Consider the following 20103-nt stretch of genomic DNA (forward strand, 5'->3'; position numbering starts at 1 on the left):
ATATTTTTCACATTTTTTTATATGAAATTCACCCCAAAAACATATAAAAATCAAAATTTTTTAACATTTTTGGCCAATTTGTTTTCTGCTACATATGTTTGGTAAAAAAAAAAAAAAAATCGCAATAAGCGTATTTTGATTGGTTTGCGCAAAAGTTATTGCGTTTACTAAGGGAAAGATTTTTGTCATTTTTGTTGTTTTTTTTTTTTAACGAGTAATGGCGGTGATCTGCGTTTTTTTTTTTTGCGGGACTGCGACATTGCGTCGGACAGATCGGACCCTTGACTGACATTTTTGACACTTCTGGGGGTACCAGTGACATTACTACAGTAATCAGTGCTATACATATGCACTGTTACTGTAAAAATGACAATGGCAGGGAAGGGGTTAACTTTATTAGAGATCCAGGGGTTAAGTGTGTCCCTAGGGGCGTGCTTCTTACTGTGCAGGGATGTGGCTGTTTGTGTAACAGCAGAGATCTACGATCCTACATAGCAGGACCTTATGATCTCTGCTGTTACACAGGGGAGAATTACAGGCGGCTTTGTTTACATTAGCCGCCTGCCTTTCTCCCTCTGTAACTGACGATCCCGATGTCCGCCGGTCACTCGCGCTGAGGTGTACGTGAACGAGCGTGCGTGCTCGCCCCCTATTGGCTCACAGGCTAGTGACGTACTGGTACGTGACTTTGCCTGCACGGGGCTGACCGCCGCAGTATATGTACTTGCGGCGGTCGGCAAGCAGTTAAAAAGAAAAAGCAGGCTCTACTAATACTAAAAGTCTCATACACATGATGAGAATATCGGACAGATGATTGTCTTATTTTTTTTGCATGCTAGCCTCATATCGAAAACCAATAAGTTACTTAACTTATGAAAATTCTCATACAACAGAATATAACTTCAGAAGTGATGTATTGTCTTGTAATGGAATGTATATCTTAATTTCCAAGCATGCGTGGTCTTGGTCTTTTTTACGGACGAATCCTGTACGGATTATACGAAAATTACACGTAAAAAATGTTCATGTTTGTCCTTTCAGATATTTTTGCATGAACTGCCGCGAATGGCTCTCAAAAGCTGTGCACTAACGATCAGATTATCAGACCATTGCTCCGAAAGTGGTATTTTTCATTCGATTTTCTCATACTGAGTACTAGGCATTAGTAGTACTGCACAGTGATTGAGCTTGCCTCTCAAAGCATATCTATCAGTCTGACTGACAATAACAGATTGTGTATTTGGCTGATACACGTTATTGCAGCTGTCATCAAATAGACCTGCTGTGCACACTGCTTGACATCCAGGAAACCAATAAAAAGGATCTACAAATTTATAAAGGGAACAAAACCATGCAAATGTGGAGAGGCCAGCAAGTAATAAGAAAAAAAATACATAAAAATAGAAAAGTCACATAAAAAATGACATTGAAGTAAATGATACAATAAGTACCTATAATGTCTGCTTATTGAAAATTCACCCGTTTCCTTTTAAATGATATGTTTACAAGGCCATTTACCTTTCGTTAACCTGTGTAATAGTTTTTTGTATAGGATTCTCATAGATCACAGAGATGTGCACACTCTATGCCTGTGCTTGCAAAGCCCTAGAGTTGATGCTGCCTGTCTGAACCTGACCTCCACATGAAAGAAAACACAATAACTGAAGTGTATAAAAGCCACGATTATGCCTGCAGGAATGTTTTCCTGCTGTGTTGGACACAAAGAGTTATACATAATCTTGGTGAAAAAAAGGGAGCGGTCCCAGCTGCAAGTATGACTAAACTCTCTGAGAGTGGCGCAGATGTGGGACAAACTGCCTTGAAGACATCTATAGCTGTTTTCCTCTTCCAGGAAAAAGGAGATAGAACAGAGCATTGGGACAAGGAGAAAAGAGGGTGCAGGGCTCAGTAAGGTGAACAAGGAAATTGAGTTTTTTTGAGAACAAAAAGGGAGGGGGGGGGGGTTTATAGAGAACAAGCAGTGACTTACGGATGCATGATATCAAATCGTTAAATCTTTCCTTGGGAAAGAGTGGGTTTTCCAAGCCTCGAAAATATAGCTTAAGGACGCCAGCTACAGAGTTGATGTCGTGATTATTTTGGTCATCTGTCAAAGGGTCCTCACCTAGAGTAATGTGCAAAATTACCAAATTACAGAGTGAAAGCAGCACTGTCAAACATACTACATCACTTCTTGTAGAATTATATCTTTTTGTGCCAATTCAATAGTATAAATAGACAGAGCAAAAATACATCTCTTTAGCTAGCAAACATAGAATTAAAGTTAACAATAGTATAGCATGCATGCAAATTATATATTCACATCAAAACAAGAAAGACCTCCATGAAGGTAACTAGAAGCCATTGCTACCACATAGGAATGTTTAGATTCAAGAATGCTGCCTAGTAAGCCACATGTAACATACTGGACCCAGGAGATTGTGTCTTTTCATGCCATGATAATTATCTCAACAGCATGGCTACTTAAAGACTGGCAGGAATGCTCATTATATTTGAAAGCTCAGAAAAAAAATTGCTAGGTGTCATGCAAATGTCACTCAGATATTAAACAGGTTTTGTTTTTTTTGTTTTTTTTTGGTGATGGCAAGAAGTTGATAGAAAGTATTTTTAAGCAAATATGGAGGCGGTGACTCTTAAAAGGAAACCTGTCACGAGGGATAGGTGGAAGACATTCCTGATCTCCTCTTGAAAAGGAACCTGTCATGAGGGATAGGTGGAAGACATTCCTGATCGCCTCTTGAAAAGGAAACCTGTCATGAGGGATAGGTGGAAGACATTCCTGATCTCCTCTTGAAAAGGAAACCTGTCATGAGGGATAGGTGGAAGACATTCCTGATCGCCTCTTGAAAAGGAAACCTGTCATGAGGGATAGGTGGAAGACATTCCTGATCTCCTCTTGAAAAGGAAACCTGTCATGAGGGATAGGTGGAAGACATTCCTGATCGCCTCTTGAAAAGGAAACCTGTCATGAGGGATAGGTGGAAGACATTCCTGATCTCCTCTTGAAAAGGAAACCTGTCATGAGGGATAGGTAGAAGCCATTCCTGAACTCCTCTTGAAAAGGAAACCTGTCATGAGGGATAGGTGGAAGACATTCCTGATCTCCTCTTGAAAAGGAAACCTGTCATGAGGGATAGGTGGAAGACATCGCTGATCGCCTCTTGAAAAGGAAACCTGTCATGAGGGATAGGTGGAAGACATTCCTGATCTCCTCTTGAAAAGGAAACCTGTCATGAGGGATAGGTGGAAGACATTCCTGATCTCCTCTTGAAAAGGAAACCTGTCATGAGGGATAGGTGGAAGACATTCCTGATCTCCTCTTGAAAAGGAAACCTGTCATGAGGGATAGGTGGAAGACATTCCTGATCACCTCTTGAAAAGGAAACCTGTCATGAGGGATAGGTGGAAGACATTCCTGATCTCCTCTTGAAAAGGAAACCTGTCATGAGGGATAGGTAGAAGCCATTCCCGATCTCCTCTTGAAAAGGAAACCTGTCATGAGGGATAGGTGGAAGACATTCCTGATCTCCTCTTGAAAAGGAAACCTGTCATGAGGGATAGGTGGAAGACATTCCTGATCGCCTCTTGAAAAGGAAACCTGTCATGAGGGATAGGTGGAAGACATTCCTGATCTCCTCTTGAAAAGGAAACCTGTCATGAGGGATAGGTGGAAGACATTCCTGATCGCCTCTTGAAAAGGAAACCTGTCATGAGGGATAGGTGGAAGACATTCCTGATCTCCTCTTGAAAAGGAAACCTGTCATGAGGGATAGGTGGAAGACATTCCTGATCTCCTCTTGAAAAGGTCTGTTACCTGGCTGTCATATTGACAACCACCAACACAAAAAAGTAGTTATATGTGCTATCTGGTTTTATTACCGACATATTTGTTCTAGCTCAGTGACTGAGAAGGCTTTGCAGACAGAGGATCAGCATGACAACTAGAAATTCCAGAAGGCCAGCAATTACAGTCAAGGTGTTTCTCTCATGACAGGTTTTCTTTAAAGTTGAACTTTATCCATAACAACTTGATAAAAAAAAGTTCTTTAGCAAAGAACATTCATTCCACAATAATTATGATACCAAAATTAGTGTGTTCTAAATTGCCTCCAAGCATTGTTTCGGTTTCTTCTTGCTGGAGACTGCCATTTCGCTCAAGCCCCTGATGAGCAACAATACATGTCTAGGCTGTCTGCAGATTGGCCTCCACATTTTTAGCACAGTGCACAAAACAGAGAGCAGCTATGGTACACCTGAAAAAGGGGCCAGCATGAAGTGATCTAGCAGGACTTAAATTTTATGACCCATACACAGGCAAATAATGTAAGCAAACTAGGTCAATTTAAAGCAGAATTGGCAAGAACAAAATGCTAGCAGGCAACGCTTGTTGACAGAAGAGACTTTGCATGTCTCTTCCGTTGAAAAAATATTTTCCCTTACTCCTAGCATGCGCACTGCTGTGTACACCTCTGGCCATTCCTTGTACGATGCAGAGAATAGAATCAGGTGCTAAGTCGATGAAACTCCATTGCACATGCATAGGAATTACATCATCAGTGGTCACTCAGCAACAGAAAAGAGAAGACCCCGAAAAAACTGAATGCAATGCTAGAAGAGATGGCAGGGTCAGCTGAACAGCAAGAGTGCACATTATGGCAAGACCCTCTACCCATCCACATCTCCCACCCAGCAGGCAGTTTAGTACTGCTTTAAAATTAGGTTGACAGAAAGTCATTAAAAAATTCAACTAGGGATAAGCTGAGGTAGACAGTCATGCAAACACGCATATATAATAATGCAAACACGCATATATATAATCAAGCTAAATCTGGTATTATTAAAAAAAATAAAAAATGAACCACTATCCAAAAGGTAAAATACCAGAAGTGCCCATAAGACAAAAACACATATCAGAAGTGTAAATATACTCTAGACCATGTATTCTCTAAAACAAACATTCAAAGCCAATTGGTACAACAAATAGCCTTGATATATTTTTTTTATTTTACCAAAGATCTCTTACCTCTCTCAAATGCATTTTTAATATCATTAACTTCAACCTGGGAACCAGAGACACGAAATATACCTTGATGCTGAAGCCCTGATGGAGAAAAAGAACAGAAACACACCAATATATAAGCATTGCATTTCTGACCACATGCAAGTTTGGCCTGAGTCAGGAAATGAGCAAAATGATACCTTACCATACAAGTTAATGAATCGGATGCAGCTTTCCACAATGAGAGGAATGATTTGCCCAGATTCCTAGAGTGATACAATGCAAAATTATTATTGTGTTATTCTTTTTAAAATATTAAAATTAATATTTTCAAAATAATACAATTTTGAAAAATGAAATCTCTAAAGACGATAAACTCTCTTACTGCATAATGCTCAATAGTTTAAAAAAAATTATCCAAGGAAAGCAAAGATTATATTTTATATTCCCACAAAGCACCTTTCACCTCCTTTACCTCCCTTCCTGTCCCTATCCTCTTTTGAAGTTCACTATATGCATCTATGTTCTCCAGTTTCTTTGAGGATTACAGTGATCTGAAAGCCTCCTGGACTGGAATCAGGCTTCCCTGATTACTTCTCTGCCGGGCTTAGCTATTCTACTTTGTCTCCTCTGAAATTCCCACACTCATTCTTGGCGAATTCAACATCCCTATAAATGTTAATGCTCCAGATACTACTTCTAGTCTTCTTAGTCTAACCTCCTCTTTTTGACCTAGCACAATGATGGCAACTCCCTTGATTTTGTATCCTCCCACCTCTGTACCCCTTGCAACCTCTCTCTGATCACTACCTTATTAACTTCACACTCTCCATCTTCAATCTTGTATCCCTCCAATTAAAAAAACCCTAAAAACCTTTGCCACTTTAACCCTTCTCTAATCTGCAACAGACTATTTTGACAATATATCACCCCTGCACCATCAACAGTTTGCACTCATCCTCCTTGGACATTAGCTACCCCCACTACAAACAGAATCAGACCCCAACTGCTACAACCTTGGCAAACAGCTAGACGTCTCAAAACACATAATTGCACTCTAGAGCAGTGGTCCTCAACCCTGGTCCTCAGGGCCCACTAACAGGCCAGGTTTGCAAGATAACTGAAATACATCACAGGTGATATAATTTGCTGCTCAGTGATTGCAGAACTCTAGTCTGTATCTTCCCAAGGTAATACTTAAAATCTGGCCTGTTAGTGGGCCCTGAGGACCGGAGTTGAGGACCACTGCTGTAGAGCACAGGTGTCAAAAGCATCTGTGGCGTAAAACTAACCCCAGCAAGGCTGCACCCTGTTTAAATCTAGTCTCTAAAATACATATCCTGCCACCACACTGCCAAACAGACCTATTTTATCACTCATTAACATCCTCTCATGCAGTCGCCATCAACTTCTTTTTACCTTTAACAAAACTACTTCACTCTCCACGGTCTCCAGCCACTAACTCATTCCCTGTCCAAGAGATTGCTAATCACTTAAAAAATAAGACAGATGCAATTTGTGATGAGATCTCCACTGTACAAATATCTCCCCCATCTAACATGCCATGTCCATCTGCACATTCAATAGTTCTCCCCTTTTAACCTGTCAACCTGACCCTCCCCAGACTCCATTCTCTTGCAACTACTATGGTCACCTTCTTGCTCTAGCCTACACTCTAACTTACATTTTCCATCTTTCCCTCTCAACTGGCATCTTTCACAACCCTCTATAACATGCACTGGTCAAACCATACTTAAAAAGCCCTCGCTGGACCTACCAATATAATCTAAAACCCATCTCTATGCTCCTATTTGCCTTCAAACTCCCAGAACACCTAGTCTACATTCACCTGAGCTACCACCTCACTGATAATCTTCTTGACCCCTTTTAAGCCTGAATTTTTCACAAAACAGACCACAGAAACAGCTCTCCTAAAATGCATTACCAACTTACTAAATGCTAAAACAAATGGTAGCTATTCTTACACTTGGACCTCCTGTTGCCTTTGATATGACCGACCACCCACTCCTCCTCAAAAACCTAAATTTTCCAGGCCTCTGCACTTTGATGGCTTTCTTCTTACCTATTCGCAATGCACCTTCACTGTTTACAATTCTACCTCCTCCTCTCCTCTTCCTGTTTCCATAGTGGTCCCTCAATATTCCATCCTCAGACCTCTATTCACCATCAACACCTCCTCCCTGGGTCGCTTCCCCCAGTTTCCAATACCATTTCTATGCTGACAACACACAAATCTATCTTTCTACCCCTCTGTTCACCCAGTCATTCTCCTTGCCCATCACTAATTTACTAGCATACAAGTATGCATGTCACACCGCTTCCTCAAACTCGTGCTTTCCAAAACCAAGCTCATATTTCCCTCCCTGGTTATCTCTTGCCTGGATTATTGCAACTATCTCGTTTTTAGCCTACTTTTACACAGGCTAGCCCCCTTTCAATCTATTATGAGAAACTGTCAAATTCATCCACCTTACCAGTCAGTGTTCACTAGCCCTCTCTGCCAGTCTCACCAGTCGCTTCCGCTGACCCAGAGAATAAAATGGAAAATACCTAATCTACAAAGCCATCCACAATTCTTTCCCAAACCACATCACCAACCGTGTCTCAAAATAAACAACCAAACCGTTCTCTTCTCTACTTCCAAGACCTCCTGTTCTATAGCTCTATTGTCACCTCCTCCCATGCTTGCCTCCAGGACTTCTCCCATCCTCTGGAACTCCTTACCCCAAACTGTCCAACTACCTCCTACTCTGTCCACATTTAGGCGATCTATGACCTATGTCTTCAGGGAGGCCCATCTGGCCTCTAATTGTACTTTTACATTCTCCATCAGCTTATTCCTAAAAAATACTACCTTTTATATCAGTGGTACCTCTTTTCTATTTTAAGCTCTAACAAGCAGGGCCCTCTGATCTCTCTTGCATCAAATTGTATTGTGACTGTACAGTCTGCCTCTGCTTTGTAAAACATAGTGCAAACTGTTGGTGCTATATAAATACTGTATAAAAAATAATAGTAATAATAATAATAGTAATGAGTATGTGGTAGATAAACCTAATAAAACCTTTTCTTTTTTCTTTGCATAGTTTTACTTTTCTAGAAATCATAATGTGGTTATTTTAGCCATTTAGACAAACTGTGTTTGCTGGAGAGCTTGCGTAAGTGTTATCTGTACACAATTACACACATAAAACAAGTTATGCTCTTTTAATAAAAACAAAAAAACAAAGCTCAAGCATATGATAGATCAACATTAGAATGTAGAAAGTTCAGCAAATTTTGGTTAGATGTTACTGGCATGCTTATTGTGGAAATTCCTCAAGGGTATGTTTGCACAAAACCAAAGTGGACACAGAAGTTTTTATTTTACTCAAAACAAGAAAATGCAGCAAAAAAGCACTGGCATAGTGTAGAGATTTTTTCAAACTCGAAAAAAAATATATATATATAACTCACTCACAAATTTAAAACCTTGTGTGGATCGGATATAGGCAGTATAGACTGGCACTCTGTTTTGTTGCACATGGCCACTGACATCAAGGTGAGCTGAGTGGTAACAGCTTTTTGGATGCAGCCATCTCATCAGAATCAGTCTTTCTTGCTCTTGGTGTCCATCAGTACTCCCTGCCTACTCCAGCATACAACATTGGGTTTTCGTTACTAGAAAGTGTTGCAAGGAAGCTTTCCCCTTTGCCTGCCTGGTAGCAGAACAGAACACACCTCTTGGACTTTGCAAACAATCATGTTGTGCTTGGTGGCTAATGTATGCATCATCAATGGTCATCCTCTGTTGGATTTGGAAAGGCTCTGTACTGCAGGTCCTCAATCTATACATATTTTTTATGTACTAGATTATATGCAAACAACGTGCTTACTTTAAAAGTCAAATGTGTTCTGTTACCATGCTGACAAATGGGAAAGCTTTCCTAAAACACGTTCTAGTAATAGAAACCCAACATTGTATGCTGATGTAGTCAGGGAATGTTGACGAGCACCAGGAGAAAGGACAACGACAGGGACTTCAAGACAGATGCATCCCAAAACCTTTTACAACTGATGCCCACTCAATTCATCTCTAATCTTGGAAGCCATATGCATTATATCAGCCAGCCAGTTAGTACTAGCTACATGTGATTTAGAAGAGATTTTAAATTTGTGACTGCATCATGTATTTATTTCAAGAATAAAGAAGGTCTCTATGCTATGCCAGTGCATTCTGAGGTCTTTTCTTGTTTTGTTGTTTGAAGTATAAGAGCGCTCAACTTAATGCAGAGCTGGTTTGGACCTCTTTTATGGATTGACTTTTCAGGTGCTTGTAGACTTGCATGTTGCTAATAACTTGTGATCTGCAGCTGAAATTGTAACTGCTATGGAGTCTGTTACATCTGTATGTAATTGTGTTCACTAGAGCATTTTTCTGATACACAGTTAAAAGCAGACCTTCATACTAAAATACATTTTCCTCCTTTCCAGCACTCACCCCCCCTCCCCTTTTTATTTTGTTTACCTCCCTCGCTTACTCTATTCTCACCAGGCAGGAATGATGTGTTGTGCTCCCGCTGCTTCCTGGGATATGAACAGCACATATTCCAGAAAGAATCAGCTTCCATTCATAGGAGGAGGAGGGAGGGAGGGGGGGAGAGACCTAGCAGCATGTCATCAGGAGGTAGCTGCTTGAACTCAGAAGAGACAGCACCCTTCCAATGAGGTCAAGAAGGAAGATGGCGGCATGGTACCTGAGTGGAGGCAGCGGAGAAGCAGATTGCAATAAAACATTGATGGAACCACTGGGTGGGTAAGTATCTGAATTAAGGACAATCCAGCATCTGGCATAAACGGTTTTAAAAACATTATTGGAGGAGAGGGGTGATGTTTAAGTTCCTCTTTAAATCTTTTTGTTCCGACTAGGGACACAGAATGGAAAAGAAAGTTTTTTTTAATGCTGTATAAAATAGATCTGCATGTAAATATTACTCCCACTACTACATCAGAGGCTAGGTACAAGTTAAGCAAACAAAGTGACTCAAGAGTCCTGGTTCAACAGCACCAAGTTTACATATAAGTAGTACATTGCATAATTACTAATGTAGGAATAAGAATTCTATCTTTGTATTCATTAACAGGAAATGCCATTATTTGTAAGCGGATAGGTCAATAGAAAACCTGACCTAGTTTTAGGATACCACTAACATAATGTTATGGTCTTGACGACTACTTTCTCTGGACATCTAGATCGGAATAGTGCATCCCATGGTTACTATTTGATGTTGCTAGCTGCTAGCAACAAGAACTGTATTCTCCCAGAGGAGACAGCTCCCCATGAGCTCTTTCAATCAAATCCTGTGGGGGGGGGGGGGGTGCCCACTTTGCGTGTCTGAGGTTGCACACAGTCTGGCTCAGGAGCAAGCCTGCACATCTGCCCCCCATAGTAAGTGGAGGAGCAGCGGACAGAGCCAGCAGGGGACCCCCAGATGACTAGGTTTGGAGTTGCTTTGTACAGTACCATTTCACAGAGCAGGCAAGTATACCATGTTTAATAAATTAAATGTGTTCTCCACTCTACAAAAAAATGAAAAGTTGACAGCTACAAGTTCTGTAGCTGCTGACTTTTAATAAAAGGACACTTACCTGTCCAGGAAGTGGAGTCGGTACCTGTCAAAAGTAGGTACCCGCTTTACAGCCCAAAAAAATGACATGCTAAATGTGTCAGAGGAGGGGAGGGGAGGGAAGGTAATAAAGTGGAACTTCCCCTTTTGGATAAAGTTCTGTTTGTAAATAAGTAAAAAAAAAAATTAGCCTTTACTTCTTTAACCAATGTCTAATAGAGTTTCAGCTATAAGAGTAGTAAAGAAGGCAATTCTGCCACTACAGTGGATTTAAAGTGTTACTAAACCCAGGACCCTGCATTCACTATTGGCACTTTTCCACTGTAAGTACCGGCTCGGCTCTACTCGGCCCTGCTTGGCCCGATTTGCTTTTCCACTGCTGGTACCGCATGGTACGGTGTTGGAACGGTTCGGTACGGTATGGTTTGCTTTTCCACTAAAGTAGTACTAAAGTTAAGTGGGTGGGATAACAACGGGGTGGGTGGGATTCTCTGACCAATCAGTGGCTAGTAGTGACTGCATGCAAAGGATTGTGGGATATGGTACCGGGTATGGTACCTCTTGGAACCACAATCGAGGTGGTACTGTTTTTGAGAGCCGTACCGTTCGGTTCCATGCAGTGGAAAAGCGCCGCCGTACCATACCGAACCGTTCCTACACCATACCATGGGGTACCAGCAGTGGAAAAGCACAAAAGCGAGCCAAACCGTTCGGTTCCATGCAGTGGAAAAGCGCCATATGTCTGGTCTGCCACAGTACACAGAACTTGAAAATGCAATTATTTTAGTAAATATAAACGCCTAAATATCTTTTCTCATCAGCAGTATATATCAGTCTTATAATTTGTATCACTGTCTGATTAAAGCTTGTAGGAGGAGTTTCTGTTTTCCCCTGATCCTCTGTCTGGACAGTGCTGATCGGCCCCGTGCTGATCACGTGCACCTTCCCAAGATAAAAAAAAAAATGCTGTAGCAATAAACACCAACTGAGCATGTGCAGCCTGACTCCTAATGCTCTGTTCTATCAAGAATGGTCTGGAGTCAGCGGAAGAAGAGGAGGATCAGAGAGACAAGATCACACATCCTTAATACACTATGAGGAGGATTAACAGCTCTTGGTACACAATGCATGTGTGAAGGAATGCCAATGATGCAGTATTTCAAAAATCACCAAGATTCATTAGCTTTTATCTTTTACAATGTGACAAACCTAAATATAATCCGTGAAAACTAAAAAGAAAATGCCTATATGTTCCCTAAATTGAAGGCCAAATGCTCCTTAAGGTTAAAGGCATGGGAAAAGGTTGATGTTTTCAGTAAACAGCTAGAATATCACACACTGGCATCTTCGATAAAAATAGTACCTAAAGGTCTTCTCTCTTGTGCGACAGGCTGCGGTAATCTATTAGACAGTAATTAACATGGATTGAAATTTTTGAAATTTCTCTAAAGCAGTCTACACACCTAGGATAAACCAAAAATTAAAAAACACTGACCAAGACTTCTGCTAAATGAGGAAAGGTCCTAAAACCCGATTAGTAGGTCCAGAAACGAAACCGGATATCTGGTGTTCTCAAGTGAGCGGAATACATTTTAATTCCATGTGGCTTTTTTGAGAATAACAGAGGGTTACCCAATATGTATTAATTCAAAACAACAGTACATCTTAAAAAAATATGTAGAATTTGTTTTCATGTGCAAACATCCCCTTGATCAGAACCCACCTCTGCAAAGCAAGATATGGATAAATATGATGGCGATTGCCAAGAGTACAATACCTGATGTCTTGTGTGTGAATTCCTTCTTCCCCGACTAGAAGCATTATTAGAAATACAGGACAGAAAAAGAGGTAGAAAATAACTGTAGTGAAGGTACAAGATGGAATTTTGGAGTTTTACTAATTTCATAGTATAGCATTCCTTAGGACACAGAGAAGGTGGAGTAACAGCCTTGATCAGTGCGTTACATTACATCAGCTGGACAAATATCCAGATTAAATCAATCTTTCCACTGCAGTGAACTCTGTAGCAGCAGGCAATTGTCTCTACAAAGTCAATAAGATAGGCTCAAGGGACTTTGTGCATTGATTGTGTGCAAAGATTTTCAAAGATAGATACAAATATGTTAGTTATATTTTAACCCCAAAAAAGTCCACTATTCCTGATTTTATAAATAACATTTTTCATAGGGTATCCATTTTATTATGCCTTTTCATAAAATATTTACTTTTTCTTTCAATGGCTTCTGGTTTCCAGCTGTTATTACTCTCTATGTACTTCTGGTGGGTTCTGTATGTTTTACAATTTAAAATGCAGACTGCACACTTATAGCTATGATCTGTCTGACATCACTTAGAAATAATATGTTTTTGGAATTTTGGGAGGGTGAGACATCCTATTAGATTTAAAGGAAACATGTACTGAAAAAAGCAAGGGGTGCACCTCAGTGACTCTAAAAGTACTGAAATTACTAGAGCAGATGATGAACACACCCGTGCATACTTACTTCCCTCCCACAGTAGTGGCCCCTACTGATCTACAGAAAGGCTGGTATATAATCTAATGCCAGGCTAGCACTAGATTTTTACCAGCCAAGCTGTAGGCAATGCAGAAGGCTGCCAGAGGGAGTAAGTATATACTTGAGCTGGCCATAGATGGATTAACATTTGGCAGGTTAAGTTGGCACCAGCTAAATTTTGATTCGATGGCAGTTCCGGCTGGAAATAGGAGTAACCAACTTTCCGAATACAATAGCACAGTGGGGGGGATTCTGCCATCCAACTTACTTGTTTGGATGGGGAAATCTGTTCTTGTTTATTTATTTTTTGATCAGCCCACTGGAGGTATAGCCAGTTTAAGGCTCCCCTCACCCCTATGCATGCTGCTTTTGAGTGTTTCTGCAGTGCTTTTTGCAATTTTGTTAGTGCAATTTTGCATTTTTTATGTTTTTTTCTTTTTTGTTTGCCAAATTTTTTGTTGGGCAGATTTAAAACGCAAATCACGGCAAAAAATTGAATTTTTGACTTACTGTTAAAATCAATTTCTCTGATGTTCATTGACGGACACAGCTCCTGATTCTTAACCATTGGGTTATACTGCCCCCTGCAGGAGTAGGACACTAGGCAGAAAAAAGCTCGACCTTGCCTATGGGCAGTCCCAGGGGGTATACTCCCACTCTCAGCCAGTCCCAGGGGGTATACTCCCACTCTCAGCTATAGGCACTGTTTTGTTACAAGCAGTGTCAGAAGAAAGCCAACACGCTGAGGGTGGGTGCTGTGTCTGTCCATTTTCTCTTTCGTTCATTAACGGACACAGCTCCTGATTCTTCTTAACCATTGGGACGTCCCAAAGCAGTGTTAAACATGAGGGGTGGAAAAACATGAGAAAAAAATTTCCAGAGGAAAACCATAGCCAATCAGGTAACAGAGCTCTAGCATAAACAACTGGAGCTCACCTGAAAAACAATACACCCTCAAAGAGGTCCAGGTCCTCTAAACAGCAGCCTGTAAAACCTTGCGGCCAAAAGAAGCATCCGCAGATCCAAACACATCCACTTTATAAAAACTTTGTAAAAGTGTGCACCAACGACCAGATGGCCACCTCGCAAACCTGTGTCACTGACGCATGACGACGGAAAGCCCTGGAGGCACCAGGTGCCCTAATAGTGTGTGCCTTGACAGGAAAAGGAGGAACCTGACCCTTGATGGAATAGGCCTGAACCACCGCCTGTCTGATCCATCTGGAAATGGTCGCAGAGGAAGCGGACACCCTTTTGTGAGATCCGTCCGAGAGCACAAGAGAGAGTCTGACTTCCTGAAAGACTCCGTAGCTGCCAGGTACAACCTCATTGCCCCGGACCACATCCAAGGCATGCAAGGCAATTTCCTTCGGATATTTAGGCCTGGGACACAGGGAAGGCAGCACAATGTCTTCAGTCAAATGAAAGTCAGAGACTACCTTGGGAAGGAATGACGGACCAGGACGAAGCACCACCTTATCCTTGTGAATCACCAGGTGAGGTGAACGACAGGATAACGCCATCAATTCCGACATCCTGCATGCAGAGGGGGTAGCAACTAAAAAGGTCACCTTCTGGGACAGCGTAAGCAGGGGAATTGCCTGAATATTTGCACAGGGAGGCTTCTGTAGAGCTGAAAGCACCAAATAGGATCCCAGGGTGGTAATGATGCCCACACTGAAGGAACCAAATGTCGGACACCCTGAAGAAAGGTACGCACCAGGCAGTGTGTGGCCAAAGGTCAATGGAAAAAAACGCCAAAGCCGATAACTGGCCCTTGATGGTACTTAAGGCTAATTGCTTTTCAACCCCCGTTGAAGGTTAAGATCCGATCCACCGAGAAGGAGAGAGGAAGAGACTCATACCACACAATGTACGTCTTACACATACAACGGTAGATCTCCCTAGAAGTAGATTTCCTAGCTTTTAACAGAGTAGGAATCACCGACTCCGACGCACCCCTATCCTTCAGAACCCGGCATTCAACAGCCAAGCCGTCAAAGACAGCGACTGTAAAGCAGGATACAGCAGATCCTACCTGAGAGGAAGTCCCCAAGGAGCATCAGCGACCAGCCGTGCCAGATCGGCATACCAAGACCAGCGAGTCCAGTCTGGAGCCACTAGAATGACCGGAATCCTTTCTGCCTCGATCCTGCACAGGAGTCGTGGCAGGAGTTCAAGAGGACTAAAAGGAATCGGCAGCCCACCTCAGAATGCCGGTTACTTACCGAGCCGCCAGGACACTTCTTGTGCCCCCTTGGTGATTGACATAGACCACGGCCATGGCCTTGTCCGAATGAATTCGTACCAGACACCGCTGAAGACTAATTGCCCAATAAGTCAGACAAGTCTGATCGTTTGGAGTTCCAGTACATTAAATCGGCAGTTTTCACTCTGCCAGAGTCCAGACCCCCTGAGCACATCTGTGCTGAGGATGCCTCCGCAACTGGACAGGCTGGCATCCGTGGCGACAACTGTCCAGTACAGGGAGAGAAGGACTTTCCCTGTAGAAGCGCCGGAGAACGAAGCCACCTCTAGAGACCATGGATCCTTGTCCCATTTCACCAGAATCGCTTTTTGCAGAGATCTTGTGTGAAACTGTGCAAACAGACTGCCTTGAAGTTGGACACCATCAGGCCCAGCACCCACATGCAAGCCTGGAGGGATGACCATCTGATGAACAACAGTTCTTCCAGAGTCAGACCCAGATAGTCCAGTTTTTGAGGACAGAACCAAAGCAGACTTCTGAAGGTTTAGAATCCAACCAAACTCCCTCAGAGTTTGCAGAGTAATCTCCAGATATTCAGAGCAGTCAGACTCCGCTCGCAGAAGATCGCAGGGTACCCCAGTACCGCGATCCCCCGCTGACTCAAACAATGTCAGCACAGGGGCCAACACTTGTGAAGACCCGAGGAGCAGAGGGGAGACCAAAGGTCAACGCCACAAACTGATACTGCTCTTCGTCCACGGCAAAATGGTGGAAGCACTGGTGACCGGAACATATTAGAATGTGAGAGTAGGCGTCCTTGATGTCGATAGAAGCGAGAAGAAAACCCCCTAATGTAGGGACGCCACTACCGTGCGAATGGACTTCATGCAGAAGTTCTGTACCCACACAAAGCAGTTTAGCGCCATGAGGTCCAGAATTGGAGAGACCCTGTAAGCGATCTGGGGACAAGTGCAGGATGGAAGGGAAGAACCTTTCCGGAGGTAAAAACCGAACTCGATCTTGTAGCCTGACTGAATAACTTCATACACCCACTCGTCCTGTACCAGGGAGGTCCATGGATCTGGAAACCAGCAAAGACGTCCCCCCCACCTCAGATACGGGTTAGGGCGCCCCTTCATGCAGCGGCAGCCTTGTCTGCAGGTCTGGAAGAGCTCGGTCATGGCTTGCCAGACCAGGTCCTCTTGGAACCTCCGGTAGAGGCCCTGAATTTTGATCCCTTGTCTTGCAACCCTGAGGGACGAAAACACCTCATGAGCCGAGGAGAATGGCCCGTGTCTACGGCAGGGCTCCTTACCATTGGTAACCGGCGGAAGAAGAGTACGCTTCCCCCCTGTGAGACCCTTAACGATGTCATCTAAGGGGGGTAGGATCGGATAAGGCCTTCTCAGAAGTCTGGTCCGCAGACCAGCATTTTAGCCAGATAACATGCCGAAGCACCACTGCGGATACAGACAGCCTAGAAATCAAAGGAGCCACATCCAAAGAAGCATCACAGATAAAACTGTGGCTCCTGGATCAACTGATCCGCCAGCTCAACAAGACAGGGGGAAGGGGTTTCCCCTCCCAGTACCGAACCAGCCACAGCAAACATATGGTGGGCCAGAGCCTCCCCCCTCCTATCAGCTGGATCTGTAAAGGCTGGGAACTCCTCAACCGGAATGAAGGTAGCTTTATTCAACCTGGATACCGAGGAGTCCATTACAGGTGGGACCGTCCACCTTTTAAGCAGTTAATCCTCATAAAGATACCGCGCAAAGCAAAAACGCTTAGGAACCACTGTGTTTTTTAAAACACCACTGTTTTGTGACAATGTTGTCAAAGTAAGTGGAAAAAGGAACACCCTCGCTGCTTTGGAGGGCCTGTGGGTGCCGAAAGGGGCCGGCGCCTCAGACGCAGCATTGGCCGCAACCTCCATTTTGTAAATTTCACGCACTGACACAAACAGTGCATCCACCAGTGCCTTTTCATCCGTGGCTAGAGGAGCAGAGGAATCATTGTCGCTATCTGAGTACTCCGGGTGCGTGGATGCAGACCAAGCAGGGTGACTCGTGTCCGTGGCGGCCGAAAAACAATTTCAGGATCTGATGTAACAATCAGGGGAGGGCCGCAAACTGCGATCACGCAAAGGGGACGCCAACCGAGGGACCACTAATGGACCACTTACTGGACCCCGGAAAAAGGGGACAAGGGGATCACCCCCTGGGCCCCTCCATAGAGACCCACATAATAGGAAATAGCCCCCTTAAAAGGGGCTGCCCGCCATGACGCGGACGCGCAGGCAGAGTACCCTGATGGTCCTGCAGCGCTAAAAATGGGGCTGGTGCCCCACACAATAATGGTGGCAAGGCTGTCATCAAAAAATGAACGGCCCCCACCCCTTCCAAGGGATGCGTCAAGCTGATGGCATTGCCAAGCAGGCTGCAAGTAGCGGCCTAAATTTTCGCGGAGGCCCAGCCGCAAGTGCACGGATCCCACTCCGGCAGATACCCAAGGTAAGAGTGGGGGCCTCACCCAAACTCACTGGGATCCCCCACAATGGAGGCGCCCAACTTGGCCTGCATGGCCTAGTAGGCCGCAAGCCACGGCCTACATTTTTGAGGGCACCCATGCACCTGGATGCGAGCCCCAACAAAGCCAACCACCCAGGGGCAGCGGAGGGGAGGGCGGATGCCCAAACAGGAGGCAGTGGCTTCAGCCACCCCCACAGGGGCTGCCCCACAGTTTCTGACCAGTAGGCCGCAAAGCCGCGGCCTAAATTTTTAGCCCAGAGGACATCCCTGCCCTAGTCACCAACCCTTAGGATGGCAGGGAACCCTGCTCAACCCCCTGTTGCGCACCAGGAAAAACCCGGTCAGCAGCAACTCCAACAAGCCCCCTTTTGGAACGTGTGGCAAAAGCCAGCTCATAACCTCACCCAGGGTGGGGACCCCGAAAGACCCACAGTGACCACGGAAAGTTTAGTGGGGCTGGGGGGAAGGAGGGGAAACCCAGGGGTCCCAACACCCCAGGAAGGGGCCAACGTCCACCCCAAAACCCTCCAGGAGTAGAGGGGTGGACAGCTACTTACCATACCGGGAACAGAGTGGGCATCGCTTCCATTTAAAAAGAAAAAATTGCCAGGACCAGAGATCCCAGCAAGGAACTAGGTTCTTACTTCTGATTAGGCAGAAAAAAAAACTGAGTGCCTATAGCAGAGAGTGGGTGTATACCCCCTGGGACTATCCATAGGCGTAGTTAAGCTTTTTCCTGCCTAGTGTCCTACTCCTGTAGGCGGCAGTATAACCTAATGGTTAAGAAGAATCAATCAGGAGCTGTGTCTGTCAATGAACGATAGAGAAAGCAGCATTTTTTAAACACAAAAGTCCTTGATCTTTTCCAAAAATGCTATGATGTGAACGTGTTCCATAGGAACCCATGTTAAAAATAATGTCCTGCGTTTGGAGTGAATAGAGCGTTAGAGGGTATAATTGTCATCTTAACCTAGTTAAGAGGGCTAGAGAGGAAGCAGAGGACATTTTACTATAATAGTGCACTCATCCTATACACACACGAAGAGCAAGGTACAGCCTTTGAATGCTTGTCAGTAATTTATTAAAAATACAGACAAGTATGAAGGAACAGACCGTGTTTATTTGGTGTCACTTGACCTGAGAATATGGACTACACAGATGCAGTTCAATGAAACCAGTGTCATGGCTGTGTTTTCTCTGAAAATGAATAACAGGAAGACTCTTGAGGAAATGTTTCCTGCACTAAACATTAACTGTAGCAGAGTTCACTGCAGAAATGTCACTGTCTGCACCGCACAAGAATAATGCATAGATCACTGAGGAAGGGGTTACAATTCCAACTGTCTCTGTAGACTCAGGAAGGATATTGATCAGAAGGGAAACAACAGCCCACCACATTGTAGAAAGTAATGACGTTCCTCAGCTGCGCTGAGGTCCTGTCATTACATAGGAAGCAGAAGGTGCAGCATTACAAGCGCCAATACCTGGATGAATGTCTCCAGATCCCCGTTAAACAACTTAGTAATATACTGAGATCGGGGTCTGGGTTTCCTTGGTTTCTGGGGCTTAGGGGGTACATTTGGAGGCCTGAGAAAGGGAACATCAATATTAAGTGACAATATAATTTTATTAAGAGTATTTAATAGATTATACATGTTGGACAACAAAAGGAACAGCTTTGAATATACTGCATTGAATTGTACCTCAAGATGGCAAAACAATGCGTGGTGAATAAATAATCATGTCTTATAAATACCTTAAAGCATAAGATAATTTTTGTGTATCACACACCTAATTAAATTCGTTTTTTTGTCCAGCCTCTGCTATAAATTATGGTAAATCTTAATATTTGGAATCATGATAGCCAATGTGATTAAGGATTTGTTATTTAAATTCTGCTTTGTCACCAGTCAATAATGATTCATTTGACAAATATGATTTACGTACATTAAATAATGATTGCACACCTTCAAACAACTTTCACACCTCATGCTCCAACCCAGCCTTTAAAGGAAACCAGTGCCCAGGTAATGTTCACTAAATAATTTACATATTCTGAATAAGCAGTAAAAGCACTTTACACCAAGCCCTTGTTCATCTCAGTTTCTATAAGTATTGTGAAAAAACACATTTTCAAATTTTGAAATCATGCACTGTGTTTGTCTAGAACAGCATATCTTGGAAGACTGCCAACCTTCTA

General features: G+C 43.4%; 1 protein-coding gene across 7 annotated transcripts in view; it reads right to left on the reverse strand.

Annotated features, from left to right (window-relative positions):
- The window catches only part of SRGAP1 (SLIT-ROBO Rho GTPase activating protein 1), a 297632-nt gene that overhangs the window by 82568 nt on the left and 194961 nt on the right, over window positions 1–20103 (reverse strand). For 4 of the 7 annotated variants that reach the window (XM_082254987.1, XM_082254986.1, XM_082254990.1 and 1 more), the window contains exons 12-15: window positions 19388–19490; window positions 5226–5286; window positions 5045–5122; window positions 1991–2125 (exon numbers count right to left, since the gene is read on the reverse strand). In XM_082254987.1, the coding sequence (XP_082111113.1) occupies window positions 1991–2125; window positions 5045–5122; window positions 5226–5286; window positions 19388–19490 (377 nt within the window). Of the gene's footprint in view, window positions 1–1990; window positions 2126–5044; window positions 5123–5225; window positions 5287–12424; window positions 12459–19387; window positions 19491–20103 lie in introns of all 7 variants that reach the window. The other 3 variants (XM_082254988.1, XM_082254992.1, XM_082254991.1) reach the window with 1 other exon arrangement.

The sequence above is a fragment of the Pelophylax lessonae genome, assembly GCF_965119305.1.
Source record: "Pelophylax lessonae genome assembly, chromosome: 4".
Taxonomy (NCBI): Eukaryota; Metazoa; Chordata; class Amphibia; order Anura; family Ranidae; genus Pelophylax; species Pelophylax lessonae.